Source organism: Acipenser ruthenus, chromosome 22 (assembly GCF_902713425.1).
Source record: "Acipenser ruthenus chromosome 22, fAciRut3.2 maternal haplotype, whole genome shotgun sequence".
NCBI classification, from domain to species: Eukaryota; Metazoa; Chordata; class Actinopteri; order Acipenseriformes; family Acipenseridae; genus Acipenser; species Acipenser ruthenus.
In genome coordinates, this window is record NC_081210.1 from 30,663,449 (window position 1) to 30,680,860 (window position 17,412).

At 43.1% G+C, this 17,412-nt stretch overlaps 2 protein-coding genes across 3 annotated transcripts; both read left to right on the top strand.

The window, feature by feature from the left end:
- The first annotated feature begins 1,747 nt into the window (after window positions 1-1,747).
- On the top strand, window positions 1,748-4,418 carry LOC117431485 (heterogeneous nuclear ribonucleoprotein A0-like). The gene has a single exon (XM_058996520.1). The coding sequence runs from the start codon at window positions 1,860-1,862 to the stop codon at window positions 2,763-2,765; it is 906 nt and encodes a 301-aa protein (XP_058852503.1). The 5' UTR covers window positions 1,748-1,859; the 3' UTR covers window positions 2,766-4,418.
- A 948-nt stretch (window positions 4,419-5,366) lies between these two features.
- On the top strand, window positions 5,367-17,412 carry LOC117413379 (protein Spindly-B-like). Of its 2 annotated transcripts, XM_058996522.1 has the most exons (13): window positions 5,367-5,493; window positions 8,994-9,169; window positions 9,248-9,424; window positions 9,849-10,043; window positions 10,447-10,596; window positions 10,963-11,061; window positions 11,204-11,314; window positions 12,990-13,130; window positions 13,422-13,525; window positions 13,882-14,069; window positions 14,439-14,667; window positions 15,715-15,811; window positions 16,913-17,064. In XM_058996522.1, the coding sequence occupies exons 2-13, from the start codon at window positions 9,002-9,004 to the stop codon at window positions 16,931-16,933; spliced, it is 1,680 nt and encodes a 559-aa protein (XP_058852505.1). In that variant the 5' UTR covers window positions 5,367-5,493; window positions 8,994-9,001; the 3' UTR covers window positions 16,934-17,064. The 2 variants fall into 2 exon arrangements, with proteins under 2 accessions (XP_058852505.1, XP_058852504.1); XM_058996521.1 differs by lacking the exon at window positions 15,715-15,811 and having other exon boundaries at window positions 16,913-17,412.

A 17,412-nucleotide genomic window follows, 5' to 3' on the forward strand; every position in this document is an offset into this window, starting at 1 on the left:
TTTGTATTCACAGGAACTACTGCCAGTGGTCTGCTGAAGCTGTTCTTTTCCCAGTCCCTGCTGTTGGTGCAGGTAGCCAGGCTTTAGGCATCTTTACCTGTATGGACTACGCAGCTCCCGTAAAAGACTTGTGTGCAACGCAGATTCAGAACAGCAACTTCCCCCTCTAATGTTTGGATGTCATTTACTTAATAAAATGATGGAAAGATCATGCTTCAGCGTCTGTTTTGTAAATGCAAGCTCACTAGAAAATAGAGAAATTACTTTAAATATATATTATGACTAATGTATGCTGTGTTTTGATTTTAGATTTAATGTTTGCTATTTGGTGTAGAACAGAATGTGGTGAAGCAAATCCATTTTAAACTTGGAAGACAGTCCAGGCTAATGCTTGTGTGTGTGTGTATATATTATATATATATATATATATATATATATATATATATTTTATATGTGTTACCAAAGTGGTTATTCAGCTAAACTAGAAATGTATGCTGAATGAATTTGATTGGATTTGTGCTGGAGTGGAAAAGCAATGTAATCCTAATGGAGTGGGAAGTATTTTCATTGATTTGTATTATAATAAAATGATTTTAAATAATTGTCTCTACACTTTTCTATTTTTTTTTTATATGTATTGTATTACAAAAAAAAAAAAAAAGTTGGCTGACTGCATTAGCTTCCTTTTAAGCATGATTTTTATATCAATATACTGTATAAATCTGTCATGGGTGTAAAAATCCAAGTACACTATAACCACCAATGTATGTTTTGCAGAAGTAGTGTTTAGTGATTAACACACAGACACTTCTCACAAAAGGCTTTACAATTCTGATACAGGCAGGCAAAGTCCTTTGTTATCGGCAGTGGGGAGAGGTGTTCACTTTTAATTTAGATGCAAATATAGAATGCTCCCCCCCCCCCCCCCCCCCCCCCGGGTGTAAACGGTAGAGGGGGGAGAATCTTTTCTGTTAATGGCTGTGCTGTTATGTTAATGTCCCAACACCTGGCAGTGTCAAGACACTGCTACTCAATTTAACATGCTACCTACCCCCCTGCCTCATTCCCCCTCCCCCCCCCTGTGTCAAGACACAGACTTTAAAACAAAAGGGGAATGCAATGTGTTCGTCCACAATTACATAAAGTAGATTTATCTCATGCCTACATATAAGAGTAGCCCCACCGCCTGGGCCATTGGACACAAAATGGGAGCAGTTTAGAATGCGTGGGTACAGTGTAAATGGAGCTCTGGGCAAGCTGAATACGTGAACAGAGTCTATACAAAGACTGTTAGATGGGGAGTATTAATGTAACACAAAATAGATAGATTTAGGCATCACATTGTAAAAATTGAATAACCAACCAAATGAATAACAGCCAATGGTGCCGTAACAGTAGAATTGTCCTCTGTCTGCCTATAACTTTTCTGCTGCACCGCTGGTTCTATTACAATTAGTTTTTGCATACTGTAGTTTCCAGTATTAAATTATTTAAACATTGGACAGGCTTGCGGTATTTTAATTGGTATTTTGAATGTGTGTGTGTATATATAGGTTTTGCAACGTTCTGTGCATGCTGGGACCACCCAGGAGACCCGATGTGAGGTTCATCTGCAGCGCTTGAAAAGGAACAGCAGGGAAGCAGCATCTGTTCGGATTTGGGGGGGCGATTGAACGATAATAATGTGATCAATGGGGTTACGGTACTAGGGGAGGGGGCGGTACCGAGTGCCTGTCTATTTCTGTAGCGTCACGTAAAGAGACACTCCCTGGTTTTACAAAGTGCAAAGCTTAAAATCAGCTTACAGCGCTGTCTGCACTATATAGCCGGTCTATTAAAATCTCAAAGAAAAAAAAAAGATGGAGAATTCTCAACTTTGCAAGCTCTTTATCGGTGGGTTGAACGTGCAGACGACAGACGAGGGACTGCGACAGCATTTCGAGCAGTACGGGGAGCTGACCGACTGCGTTGTTGTGCATTACCCGCAGACCAATCGATCCAGATGCTTCGGGTTTGTGACCTACTCGACTGCGGAGGAGGCTGATGCGGCAATGGCGGGCAGGCCTCACACTGTAGACGGCAACAACGTGGAGTTGAAGAGAGCCGTGGCCCGGGAGGACGCCGGCAAACCCGAGGCCCTCGCCAAGGTGAAGAAAATCTTCATCGGCGGCCTGAAAGAGGGCGTGGAGGACGAACACCTGGTAAACTACTTCTCCCAGTTCGGTACACTGGAGAAGGCCGAAGTGATCACCGACAAGCAGACGGGCAAGAAGCGCGGCTTCGGCTTTGTGTACTTTGAAGACAACGACTCTGCCGACAAGGCCGTGGTGCTCAAGTACCACACCATCAACGGGCACAAAGTGGAGGTGAAGAAGGCCCTCTCCAAGCAGGAGATGCAGGCTAGCGGCGGCAGGAGAGGCCGAGGCAGAGGAGGGCGCGGAGGCGGAGGGGGTCAGAATGACTACGGAGGCAGATACAACAGTTATGGTGCTGGCTACGGGGGCAGTGATGGCCGCTATGGCGGTGGTTACGGGGACAATGCTGACTCTTACGGTGGAGGCTACGGGATCGGCGGAGGCTACGAGGGCAGTGGAGGCTACGGCGAACATACGGATGACTATGGCTACGGAAACGGCTACAGTGACTTTGGCAGCAGCTACGGCCAGCAGACCTCCGGCTACGGGGCGATGAAAGGGGGTAACTACTCTGGCAGAAGTAGCGCCCCTTACTCCAGAGGTAGTGGGGACTATGGGGGCTCCTACTAAACCAGCCCTCGTGTGTGAGTGTGAGCTACCTCCACCTCTGTACGATAAAGACAATGGGGAGGGGGGAAACAAGGACTGGATTTTGTTAAACATTTTTATAGAATTGTTGCTGTTGATTTGTTTTTCCTTTTTTTTTATTTTACTATAGATAATCTGTACAGAATTTATGAGGCCGAATGCATACAAAAATGCAGTCGTGTGTTTTTTTTTTTTTTTCATGCCTTGCATAAATTGTAAATGGATTGTTTCTGGTTTAATTGTATATTTTGATTTTGTTTTATTTTTTTTAACTTCAGTCAATTCACAAAAATAAATTGAAGAGTTGTTGTTTTGTGTTTTTAAAAATCGGATTTGGGTACTTCCTGTTTCCTGTTAAATTTGAAAAATGCGAACCAGCGCAGAGCTGCAGAAGCGTGCCGACGCTAAAGCGTCCTCACTGTGTGATTTAGTGGAGGCCGCGACTCTTCTGTGAAATGCGTTGCAACTTCACTCATAAAACCAGCTTCAACTAATAAAATCATAGTTTTGATATGTAATTATTTAAAATTATATTCTTAATCCGTTTGCATAAACTTTACTTGCAGTGATAAATACAAGATGCTGATCGAGGTTTCCGGAAAGCAGCTCTTAGAACTTGCCATACATTTATTATTATTATTCTTACATCCTGGTGTTTAAATACATCACACTCCGCTCATGCATGTTATAATGCTGCGCTGCATTTTATATTGGCTTCTATTTGGGATTATTTAGGAAGCGTGAGAACCACTGGCGCAATTGATTTGAAGACTAACATTAACATGAATACAGTTACCGGTGCAGTTCTATACAGCATGGCAATGGTGTGCTGCATTAAAATGGAGGATGCGTGTGTGTGGTGTGCGTAAAATGAGGTAATGTGATGACAAGTAGCGGCCATAGGGGGGCACCAGAGTCTTAAATAACATTTTAGAAATTGTGTAACCTTGTTTAATTGAAGTGAATTTATCAGATAAACTCCTGAGATGAGTGACCCGGAACAAGGCGGTGGCAGATTTATACAATAATTTACACAAAACAAAAAACCTACTCCAGTATCCAAATACATAGCAGTTTGCTATCTTTAAACAATAACACGTTTTAATATTGATCACATCTCATAACGCTGAACAACATACTGAATACTGAAGCTGTTTAAACGTGGCGCTCATATAAACAAACATCAAGGCAAAAGTAGGGACAAAATAACCTTAAAATGTGCAAAATTGTAAAAACGAGACTGCAGGGGATACACATGGAAAGAAAAAGAATGTGACAGCTGACAGGTTACTGTCTACAAATAACACCCCCTTCGGTAGCTCACTGCTCTCCTTAGAGTTAAGTTACCCAGTTGAACTTTTAATTTTGAATTTGTCTTCCTAACTGAAAAACTCTAATTCAGGCCACACGCCCTTCTCCAGGTGCATTGTTACCCTTGACTCCAGTTTGTGCTAGTTATGGAGGGGAGGTTAATGTTTTGTTAAATTCAAAATGTACTGTACAAAATTGACATATGAATCAGTTTAACATAGCATGTACAAAATGGATAACTGAAGTGGCTTCTACTACTAAAACAATGCGTACAGGAGTGAAGAACACTGGTTACATTGGGTTCATTTCGTACTGGTTGTTTTGTTATTGGTCAGCTCCGCTTATTGTCACAATGTGTGCCCAAGTCACTTTGAAGTTATATTAAGCGGGGTTGACTGTATATAACTCTTTGAAACAAGCAATATGAGAAAACGGATAAACAAGACGAACCTTTTTTTTTTATATCATACTATTAAAACAAACCACTTGATTCTCGATTTCTTATTTATCTTTTAAGATTATAAAGTGAAAAAAGCGAGTCAATTTCATTTTTTTAAACGGAAAACACGATTGAACAGAATCTCAGGGTTATTAATAATTGTCTTACAGTAAAATATTTTGCTGTTGTGGGACATTGTCCAACATTATGATTGTCCACAGTATGTTCTACATAGAATAAAAGCGAAGGCTCAAATTATCTGTTAAAACCCAAAGATTAAAATTAAGTTCAACTTACCTAGGTATGTTGGTACTGATAAGTTATACTAACCTAAAAATACTTTTTTTTTTAAGATTAATTAATGAAGCGACTTCACTGTCTTCAGCTCTGTTTCTGAATCTCTGAGGTAACGAACACTGTGGAGCTCGAGCCGGGTTGAAGCCGGGCGCCTCTGCACGAGCTAGCTCGCGGATGGAAACACACCGGCCGCATTTTTCTGTGCGCGCTCATCATTAACGAACATTATAAATCGCTGTCCCTCTGAGACAGTATGCAGATCTAAGTGTCCCATTGCAGAAACACCGCAAAGTCTAATAAAGCACAGTGAAAGCATGACAATTGCATTGTAAAATCCGAGGTGGTATGGTAAAACATATTAAGTAACATGGCAGACCATGGTAACCGCATAGTTATATAATAACGGGAAGGTCATGGTGGAGAAACTGCAACGTCTAAATCATTCCTAAGTTAAAAAAAAAAAAAAAAAAACGTTTTACCAAAGTTTACATTGAACCGAAAAAAAAGACTACAACTCCCATCATGCGCCACTGCGATGTTCTTTCAGAAAGTGCCGGAGCCTTCGTTCTCGCGAGACGCGCTGCTTGGCTGGAGCTGAATTTAAACTCTCGAGGAGACAAACGGTCCGATAGAGAAGCAGGCGGAGGCTGAAAGAATTCAGAGGTAAAGTTGAAATGTTGTTTAATTTAACCCATGTGATGTAGCCCGTGTGTCAGAACCCTGTTTGTTAGTTTGTCTTTCTTATTTAACAATAAACCGCCTTGCTTTGAGAGGTTATATATGTATATATCTCTTAGGGTAGCTCACGTCTTTCTAGATATGGGGTAGGGATGAGACAGCTCTGTCTGTGTCAAGGGTCTAGACTGGAGACCACACTAAAAGTGTGGAGCTAAATATACCGTTTTAGAAACAGATTTATTTCCACTCAGTACATTTATACAGTCAGGCTGAAACTGCTTATACATGTATATTTCCTTTCCAGTATAGTGATTTGTTTTGTGCGTGTTTGTGTTATAATATTATAAACGTTTCTTCGTTTAAATTGCAGTATCCTATGAATGAAGAGTGGTTGCAAAATATGTGTGCATAGTATTAATTCTTGTGAAGAGTCTCAATGGGCATGCTAAACTAAATCAATGAAGAGTCGGGTCAATGACCTACGCGTTATTTGTTTTTGGAAATGTGTACATTTTTAAACAGATCGACGATGTCATTGCACAGGCTGGATAAAGAGTGCAGAAGTGCTCCGTGCGAAACAAACACCCTGTGCTTGATATTGCCGGCACATTGCTGAAGCATCATTCAGTTTACTCTACTGTATACAGTAGGTCTTGGTACTCGTTTTAGTTTAATGGCTCTTGTCGTGGACAACATTATTGGACAAAACGTATAAAACGTATTCTAAATTATATTTCTAGCAGTCAGAAGTGAACAGACGAGACGGGTGTAAAGACACAGTACTGTATTTACATCTGATTTCAATAACTAGCGGTTTTTTTTTGGCCTAATGTTAATTATCTTTTACTTAAGATTTAATTATGGCTAATAATGACACGACAAGGCAGCAACAGCGGGATAGTCTGTAATACAGACCACGTCCAGCGTTAAACCGCTCATCAATATTCCGCACACACGCTGGTACTGTTTTGTTACTGGGCTGACAACACACACACACAGAGACAGACATGACCAATCTTCTGTTAACACTCTTTATTCTTGATGAGACTGAAAAGGTAGGAGGGCAGTTTTAAGAAATAACATTGTACAGGTTGTCATTATACCATATAAGTCCTTTTTGGCAGTGATACAAATTGTAAACTAGGCCTACTTTTTTTTTTTTTTTTAAAGAAAATAGTAGAAATTAAGTGATGTTGACTTGAAGTCTTTTGCAAAAAACAAACCAACATAAAAGGATGTGAATCCCATGTCTGTAAGTGTGTGAACACTGGTCTCTCTCCACATGTGTTTTGAGAGCCTGAGACCACAAAGTCAGTATTCTTTAAACGCATCACTGGGCCCTGGATTCACTTGGTAGTTAAATGTTCCCCTCCGCCTCCAGCTCTCCCAGAAGCTCCTGGAAGGCGCAGTGTGTTTGAAAGGGGCTCCCCTGGGCTCCTGTTGCCTAGGAGAGCACTGCATTGCTGTGCAGCCTTTCAGGGCTGTTCTCTGTGCCAGACCGCACATTCCCAAGCCTCCCTCCCTCTCCATTCCCATGCTTCTGTATTAGGATGCCCCCCTGAACACCACGGCTTGTTTAGGGCTATGCTTGAGGCTGAATCATCATTTAGGCATGATTGCAGATCTGCAGAATGGCTGACATGCTTAGCAGCTCTGTACAGTGCAGTTCACTCTGGGTCGTGGGACGGCGTGTTGGTAACATTTAACACATTTCGTTTTGTACCCTCTATTGAAAGTTGATGCAATGAAGTCTTCCATATTGGATCTTTGTGTTCATAAGGCAGTTAGGGGAAGCACTGAAGCGACCTCAGGAACTGGTAGTCGACTAATCGCATGCTTCAGTTACCAACGCAGTGATGTTTCTGTGTGTTTAAAGTGTACACGAGCAGTGAACTGGCAGTGTCAGTATTTGAATTATATTCAGCTCTTTGAGTTAACTGAGAAGCGTGCGGTTTCAAATGGAATCATCACATACAAATACATTTTAAATATGAATAAATATTACAAGCAAGTTTTAAAATGTATTGACAAACAGAGAAGTGTTACAAAACTGTGCGTACACTAATACAGCAGCAGACATGAAATTCAACATTTCCTCGTATATTGTTTTAAAGTGATGACAAGTGGATTATTTTGACCTTGACTGTTGGACTGATTCAAGCTGTAAAGCCTCTTGTTTGCTGAAAAGGCTGCTAGTTGTTTAGGGTTCTGTGCCCTTCATTATGCAATACTGTCAGGCACATTCTATTATTATTATTATTATTATTATTATTATTTTTATTATTTATTTCTTAGCAGACGCCCTTATCCAGGGCGACTTACAATCGCAAGCAAATACATTTCAAGTGTTACAATACAAGTAATACAATAAGAGCAAGAAATACAATAATTTTTGTTCTAGATGTATAAAAGGTTGTGTTTCATTGTTAAAACCAGTGTGACAATCTTTCCTGATGCCTGTGTAACCCTTTGGCCTGCCCCAGTACAGTAGTAACTGCTGGCCAGTCTGCAGTGTGTCTGTACAGTGTTTTACACGGCACTTCATTTTCTGAGCAGCTGCCCATATAGTGAATGATATAATTAGACAGATGGCCAGTGCGTGCTATTTCAGGACTGTAACGGTCTTAACGGGTAATGGAAGAGATGTAATCCCACTCCCTGAATTAATTAAACCATGCATTCAGGACCAGCAAAGCCAGCTTGTGCTCCAGTTTGAGCTCCTTTCATCCCGCTGTGTGCTCGAGGGAAAGCTGAAGCAAAGTGTAACGCCTTTGTGATAACCGCCATTAGTTTGGTTTGCATTTGTGCTTTTCAAATGACAAACACATTCTCAAGAAAGGAGAGAAACTCTTCTGTACTGTAGAATGTGAAGTTATTTATTTAAATCATGTATCTTTTTTCGATACAAGGCATTTAGAAATTCTTATATGATCGAATACCAACGTGGTCATTTTTGCAACTAAGCAGTGTTTGTGTGAATATTCCTATTGTTTTGTCCCAGCACTTTGAATATTCATTTTCACTAGTCAGCAGCACTATCAAGGACAGGACTGTTCTTTACTGTGTTACTGCTACAAGGGTATCTGAAGCACTGCCTTGCCTTGCCCAGCAACCTTATCCATCATTAAAGAGGCTAGCAGCTGCACTGTTTTCAGTGAGTTTGCAAACGCATAGCTTTAAGATCATATTGCAATGTTACTTTTTTACAAATAGTAGAATTGTGCAGTGGGGGGTGTAATCTATTTAGGCTAAAGGTTGTATGGAATTGATGCATTTTTAATACAATGCTTCACTGTATTATTGTATTTTTGTATTTGTTGCAGAGCTTCAGTATGTCCGGTGCTTGGGTTGGAGCACCGTGTTTCGGATCATGTATTCACATTTATTTGGATTGAATCTGTGGACATTAACCTCGCAGTGCACTGTGCTTCTACTCTGCTGTAAAAACGTTGCTGCTTCTGCCTGACTTGCTGTTTGTTTTTCAGGTACAGGTATGTCGACGGCAGAGGTCTCGGAGACCCAGCGGCTTCGCTTCAAGCTGAAGGAGGCGGAGGAAGCCCTGGAGAAGGCTGCCCAGTACGGGCTGCAGCTGCTGGAGAGCCAGCATGAGCTGCAGAACCAGCTGGAGGAGCAGCGCGCTGAGATGACCAACACCATCGAGGTGAGGGGCAGCATCAGACACTGGAAGAGCAGTGCACTGCATTAAGCTAGGTGCCTTGAACAAGTGTGTTTTTTGTAGGCCCTGGAGCAGGAGAAGTACTCCCTGCAGAGAGAGGTGGAGCTGAAGGTCCGGATGCTGGAGAGCATGGGCTCTGAGTGCGACACCATCAAACAGCAGCAGAAGCTTCTGTGGGAGCAGCAGGAGGCCATGCAAGAGAGGAACCACGCCTGGGAGATCAGTGACTTCAAGAATAAGGTGAAGGGTGAGGGGTGGGGTCTCGATTCTGAAACACCCCCAGGCTGCTGAGCTGGAGGGGTTGCAGCTTATACTGTCCTGGTTAGGATCCTTAAGAGGAGCCTTGCAGTCAGTGTGAACCATAAAAACAATCACACACACACACACACAACCCAATAGCAGTTTAGGTGTTTGTTTATTCCCATTGACAGCCACAAGCAAAATCCCTAACCTGCTTTCCTGATGTTTGTCCAAACCTATAGAGAAGTCTAAATGCAGTGTAATTGATTAGAAGACGGTATGGTGGTGGTGGCTAAAATATTTAAAAAACAATTACCATACTGTCAATTGGTGCAAGCTAGCCACAAGCCTGGTGATTTTTAAGCATGTTTTTGCCATTAACAAGCTGAAACTAACGAGGCTGCGACTTCCTCCCTGCTTCCAGCTGGAGAAGATGAAGGCTGAGCTGGACGAGGCCCGGCTGAGCGACAGGCAGCTGAGACACAAGCTGGAGCTGCAGAGCGAGATACTGAGCAGTAAGAGCGAGGAGCTGCGTGCGCTGTCGGAGCGCGCACACGAGACCATGTCCTCCGAGGTGCTGGGGCTGCAGATCGACAAGACAGAGCTGGAGGCGGCCAGGGTGAGGGCATGGGTTTGTGTGCCAGTGTCCAGACTGGGGGAAACCAGACCGAGGTATCACTACTAGAATGGATAATGGGGGACATTGGTTTAAAGGATAGAGCTCTTTTTTTTCCTTATTAAAGCTGCATTGTTGGGGCAGGTAGACAGTACGTAATGCTCACAGGTAAAGATGTGGAGGCTTTGGCCCATTATTGTACAACCTGTTTTGAGCATGGGCTTCCTGATTTTTAAATGTACATTTTGAAAGTAATTCATTTTAATTGTGGGCTCAAATGCGCCCCGTTCAAGAGAAACCCACCTGAGCATGGCAAAGCTGGGCAGTGGGGACGTGGTGCTGAAGCACTGCAGGGTAGAGTCCAGGACCTGTGTTGTAAGGCTGTCTGTCTGTCTCCTGGTTCTAGGATCTGCTGGAGCATGAAATCAATGAGATGAAATACCGGCAGCAGCAGCTGGAGCTGACCAACACGAACCTGCAGCGGCAAGTGGAGCGGCTGAGTGAGGAGAAGGAGGAGAGGGAGAGGGAAGCCGTCTCCTACTTCAATTCCCTGGAGGTGCCGTACCTGCTCCTGTATCCAGGGTGTAGAGTCCCGGGCCAGTCTGCTTGCAGGCTCACCAGATAGGAGCGATGCAGAAGGCTGTATTGCAGGAACTCTCTCAATGTTGCCCACATGGTTTGGGTTGGCTAATTTTATCTACTGGCTTTTGCAACAAAAAACCCAGTAGGTAAAATTGACATTTTGTGTTCTGTTAATTCCAGTGTGAACAGTCTAATCATGTATGCGTTTTATTTGTAGTTAAGAAACCAAAGCGCTTGTGTGTTAGTTGCACTTTCTCATTGGCAGATGATAATGGTGGATGTGGTATTAAAACACTGTTACTGATGTATAAGGGAGACCTTTGTGTTCCGCTCCATGCAGAAAACTCGAGAAGCCTGCCAGGATCTCCAGATTCAACTGGACCATGCTCTGCAGCAGGGCCAGGACCCAAACAGCAAGGGCAACTCTCTCTTCTCTGAGGTACGCCAGCGCTCTTCTGAACTCCTCACAGCCTCGGGGATTGTCATATGGAAACCCCTAGAAAATGTAGCTCACATGTTGCTGTTAACAGAATGTGATGAGAGGTGATGTGTGTCTGACCCAGGGTTGTGCTGTCTTGCAGGTGGAAGATCGCCGTGCGGAGATGGAGAGGCAGTTGATCAGCATGAAGGTGCAGTACCAGTCCCTTCAGAAACAGCATGCCTTCTCCAGACAGCAGCTGCACAGAATGAAGGTACAGATCTCTGCTTCTAATCTAACCTCTCTGGATTAATGCGAGTGCCTGAGATTAACTGTAGCGGCTAGACACTTAGTAGGGGATCATTTGCCAGCCTGGTGAGGAGAATTAGATGAGACATGTTGCCTGACTTACAAATCTTGTATTTGTACTGCTGGACATGCAAATATTTCTACACGCTACCTGAGACCTCTTTGTGGTGTCCCTGTTGTCTTCTATGGCATCTACTGGAGCACATTTTAAAGCATTTATCACTGCTGTGTTTTATCAGTGGCTTGTTTTGCAGAGACCCTTTTGAATTTGTACCTCATTTGCTGTTCAGTATTAATTAATAATCCTGAGCCTTTTTAAATCCCAATTGAACTCTGACCCCATACCCTTTTCTTTCTTTCTTTTTTATTTTACCCCCTTTTGAATTCTATCAAGCTCAGGTACTCTCGGCTCATTCAACGCAAGGAGAGCAGCAAGGAGAGAGTATTAGTGGAGCGATCTTTAGCGTGCTTTCAACCTCTGGATCCTCGTTCAAGAGTCGTTGCTAGGCGATTTGAATAACACATTTTATATACAAACTCCTGTTCTTGTTTAAATGTAAAGAACACTTGGGTTTTCACAAAAAAAAACTGTGTTAATTGTAATAGTATGTCCATATTGTTGCTGTGCAACAATGCAAAGACTTTGTTTAACTTATTAATTGTGTTTAATGGAGGTGTGTGAGTATACATACTTTTTTTATATGGCAATGCAAACCTAGTGTTTGTAACATGTGATGGCAGTAACAGAGAGAAATGGGACAAATTAAAAAGCTGAATATGTTTGGATTGCATTAACTGGGCAATGCCCTCACACCTGTGTGCAGGAAAACTTCAGATTCATTCTGGTAAAGTTTCAGATCGGTGCATACTGGTACCATTCTTCATGCAGCCTGCAGTTTTGACCCAAGAAGGCGTGCTGCCTGGACTGTGCTGGCCATGTATATGTTATACTTCTCAAATGGACTGCACTGTAGCGTTGGATATTCTTTTAAGCGTAATGCTGTGTAATTCTAAATTAATAAAGGGGCAATTGTGTTTAATTTGTGTGCAACGACAGATGTAATTGTTATTTCTGTCTCTTTTACGTGTATAAGATGTAAATCTCAATGAATTTTATTAAAAATCAAGTTTTAAAATAATAAATGAGAACCTTTAAATCCAAATGTCTGTCTTCTGGTCATTTGATTTTACGCAGTATATAAAATAAGCGTTCTAGTCCTGAGGTGTTTATTTACTCTCTCTCTCATTGCCATGAATAAATATATAAAACAAGTTTGAGTTGCAATATAAAGAAAAAATGGTGGACTGCATTTTCTTTGGCTAGCCTGCCAACACATCTAACATATCTTGTAAAATAAATCGCTATTTCACAACATAACAAAAAGTTTTAAAAAGCAGTCTGTGTTCTTTACTTGAAGTTTAATACCTACACAAAGTTGGCCTTTTAAAGGGTGCAGCTAAATATATGAGAAGCAGGAATTGTGGTCCCGATCCATTCTTGTACTGGGATGAAAGCTTGATTAAGCCTCAGCTTTGGGTTTCTCTGTACTGAAATGTGAAAGCGTTGTTTCCCGGAGGTCTGTGTTGGACTCCAGCAATGCTCGTCCGTTCCAGGTTAACCCGTCTCCCTGCTCTTGCAGATCCAGATCGCCACCCTGCTGCAGCTGAAGGGCTGCCAGGCTGACCCAGAGCAGCTGGAGCGGCTGCAGGCCATGCTGGGGCAGAAGAATAACGAGATTGAGGTCCTGATGATTAAACTGCGGCAGCTGGAGAAGCTGGAGGTGAGCGCCCCCTGTCACCAGCAACACAAACTGCACCGTGTTTTTTATTGGGTTTGTTTTGTCCGTCAAATCACAAACAAAAAGCAGATCTCTACGGACTTTACTGTACAGCAACAAGCTGCCCGGAAAATTGTGTGTTCCCATAGTTTTACTATGCATTTGTCATAGTTTACCGTTGGACTGCCATGTTTAAAAATATGCTTTACCGTACTTTACAATGTGAAGCCTTCACTATGTTTTATAACACTTTGCAATAATTAAGGGAAGGGTAATTATTTATTTTTTTTACAGGTGACCCACAAGGCTGAGCTGAGCTGTGCTTCAGCAGGAGAGCAAGTTTATGGTGATGGGACCTACTACACAGACCTGCTGAAAATGCAGCTTACTGCTTCCAAGTGAGCCTCTTATTTACTTATCATCATCATCATCATCATCATTCTTCTTTTCAATATGAGAGCTGTTCATTTCACTACTCCGAAGCAGCATGAAATAAAGAAATGCAGAACCAATTTAGAACATTTGAGCTTGGTTATAAAGTTACCTGTTAATATTAACCTGCAGCTACTATTGTATTGTTAAACGCTGTGTGTGTGATCTGTGTCTGGGTGTGTGATCTGCAGGCAGGAGTCAGACCGGCTGGGTGATGAGCTGTCCCTCCAGAGGATGAAGGCTCTGGCGGAGAGTCAGAGGTTAGGGTTAGGGTTAGGGTGCGTGTGTGTGTGTGATCTGTGACTGGGTGTGTGATCTGCAGGCAGGAGTCGGACCGGCTGGGTGATGAGCTGTCCCTCCAGAGGATGAAGGCTCTGGCGGAGAGTCAGAGGGTGCTGGAGGTGGAGAGGAAGCTCTTCGGCAGCGAGAGGGCTCTCAAGCTGTGCCAGGGAGAGAACATGAAACTGCGGGTCAGACTGGACGAGCTCAGGATGAAGTACGAGCCCGATGGTAAAGCAGTGCTGCCTCTTTATAAAAGTAATGGTGTCACGGATCAGTAAATTGTTTCATGTACAATGAGGTGTAAATGGCAACATGTATCTGAGTGTTTGTGAGTGAGGCACCAGTTAAGATTGATTTGAGCATAGTAAAGCATCATGTATTTCCCTGTAATAAATTTGCAGTCACTGATGCCACCTAGTGGTTAAAACAGTTCATAACTTCCAACTAACATTAATTAAATCTGAAGGAAACAAGACACAGGTTTGTAAATACTTCTAGTAATAGGCCTCCTTCTTAGACTTATGAAAGTGTATAGCGTCTTAAAAAAACAAGTTACAAAGCAAGTTTGCTCTTGTTGTTTCTTGTGTTTCGTTGCAGCGGTGAATAAGGATCGCGTTCAGAAGCGCAGACGTGAGAAGCTGCCAGTTGACATGCCTGCAGACGAGCCGACAGAGAAGGGGCCTGGAAAACATCAGCCTGCTGTGAACGGGGAGGCGGGACAGACAGAGCCCAGTGCCACCCTGCTGCAGGAGGTGCCAGTGCCCGAGCCAGCCAGCCAGCTGCCCCGCGAAACCAAGCGCGTGCGCATCTCTGAGGAGCCCCCCAGGTCAGTGCCCTCCAGCCGACCCCTCTCTCTCCTCCATCGCTGCATGAACTACACCCTGTGTTTCTTCTTTCTCTTCCTGGGCTTCGTGCGCACGCTCCTGCCTCGCATCGGCCTGCCACGGCTCACTCTGCCTTTCAGAAAAGCCGTCAGCAGGAAGGACTCTCGCTAGCCCCTGGAACATTGTCTCTGTGTAAAGAACACCAGAGGGGCTGGGGAAAGGGGGTAGAGATAGATTTATATATACAGTAGATTTCTCTCTAGACGTTCGTTTGTATTAACACTTTTTAAAGTGGTTGTAGCTATGCTCATTATTTCATGCATGGTACCTGCTGTGCACGCTCTCATTCACTATAGATGTTTTAAAAGAAACTCGTGTTGAAGAGAAATATAACTATTTTCATTTTAAAACTTTCATTTTAAAGTTTGCTAGCCCTTCAAGGCAGCACTTCCTTGGTCAGTGAAATTGCCCCCATCCCTTCAGTGCCTTCTTTCCTGTCTAACCAACCAGCTGCTTCCCCTGTTGACTGACAAGCTTTGCAGCCAGTAACACGCTTTGATCCCAGAGACACTTGTGAGGTGGAAGGGCCGAGGGGGAAGCTGTATGCAATTATTTTTCAGCTACAATCACTTTGACAGGAATTGTGTAAAATATGACTTTGGTATCATGAAGTTGGCACTTTGCAATAATATATTGAATACAAAAGGGTCACGCAGTGCCACTGGCTTGCGTATTGTTAGTAATACATTGTGCAGGTTATTCTACACAGAGTCATGTGTGTACATCACAGGGCTGTGCTGCACTCAATAAGATTCACGGTTCCTACAATCCTGTAGCGTTCCAGGTACATTCATTACAGCCTGTGATCGCTGATTGTTAATAACTGGATAGTAGCAGCAATTCTGATATTGTGCTTTTTAAAGCTTTTTATATTTGTTACATTGAACAAGAAATCTGTTTTTAACACTGCTTGCTTGTGCTTTGCCTCTTATGGGTGTGAACTACAACAATTGAGGATTTTGTTTTTGTAAATGACAATCTCTTCTCAGGTGTCCTGCAACACACACCACAGCAACGGCTGCTTTTGAGAGAGCGTTACATAAGTCTAATGATCTGGTCTCGCTGCCCTGGAAACTCTGTGGAAAGGTTAAGCCTTGCCACCTTCAGAGAGAAAATAAAATCTATGCATATACTTTGGGTGGCCTGCACCAGTTCAGCCACTGGTGATCTGGTAGTGGTTTGAAAGGGCTGAATTAGGAAGTGATGTAATGAGGGACAAGGAATAGGAGCACAAATGTGCATCTTCATGTCACTGTGCAGCAGGGTGGAATACAAGGCTGTGGCTGTGTGGGAGTGCGGAGGGTGTGTACTAGAGATGGTGAGAGGTAGTGTGCAAGACGGAGCGAGGGGGTCGGGCACCGTAGGGAAGGATAGCAGAGAGAGAAGCTGAGAAGAGAACGGAGTACAGCGCTCCCTCGACATTTCACCATCCCGTATCAAACTCTACATTTCACTGTAAAAGAGTCCTTCACTAATTCACTAGCACAAAGGGACGTGGATATATAGGAGACATTCAGAACTGAATCACGTTATTCATAATGGGGATCTGCTTCATCCCAGTTTTAAAGCTTGAGGTGGTTCTGTGACACAAGGGGGTCAGTTGATTTGCCCATGGGCACACACAGCAGGTCACCTCCAGATAGCACACTGCACTGGGCCAGCGCACAGCCGTTATTCACATGTCTTTGTTAACACTGTCTTTCCTGTTCTTGCACTCTGTAGTAATGCACTGTCTACGTGCCATTGTGACTTTTGCATGTTGCTCTTTAATGTGTGGCTTTACTCGGGATCACGTTTCACTGCACGACCCGTCTGGCTGTTTTAATAATAATACTGTGCTGTCGATACATGTTATGCTGGCTTTCATTTCTGTAATCTCTTTCTATTTTAGTTTTGGTTTTATTGTTTTTTGTTCATTGATCTTTTTATTAAATGTTTGTGTGGAAAAGATTTTACTAGTTATTTAATGCATTAAAATAAATGTTAGATTGTATTCGAGGTCATTTGCAGCCAATATTTTACTGCATGTGTGTGTGTCTGTGTGTGCCCGTGTGTGTCTGTGCGTGCGTGTGTGTGTAGACACTAGAACATGTCATTCTCTAAGTGCTGACCGAATACAAGTGCTGACCGAACACTGTTGTGGCCGGCTCTGTAAAGCTGAATCTGGATTGGGTGGTTTGCCTGTAGGTCTGTGCCAATGGATGTTAAAATCAAGAAGGAGGAGGAGGAGGAGGTTGAGATAGGAGCCGAGAACAGCAGGGCAGAGAGGAAGAGCAGGCAGAGGGCTCACCCCGTCATCCACGTATCCTCTAAGCCCACCTCTGAGAACCAGTGCGCCCAGCAGTAGGGAGTCTGTCTCTGCTTGTGCTGTAGTGCTGGGTGGGACCAGGTCATCAGGCCATGTGCAGCTGCTGAGGGGCCCTAAGCATTGTGCGCTTGCACAGACCCTGTTGCCGCCTTAAACCAATTTCTAGGACTAAGCGTGAGATTCTGGCACCATAAATAATAGCGGACTGGTTTTAGGAGTCTTTATAATAAGGTAAAAATTGGTGCAATATTATTTTAGACAGACAAGTACTACTACACCCATATACTCTGTTTGATGTAGATGTTTGTTTTAACTGTTCTTGTGCTTGTGTACTTGTTTACGTCTGTATTTATTCATTAATAAATTGTTGTTAATAAGG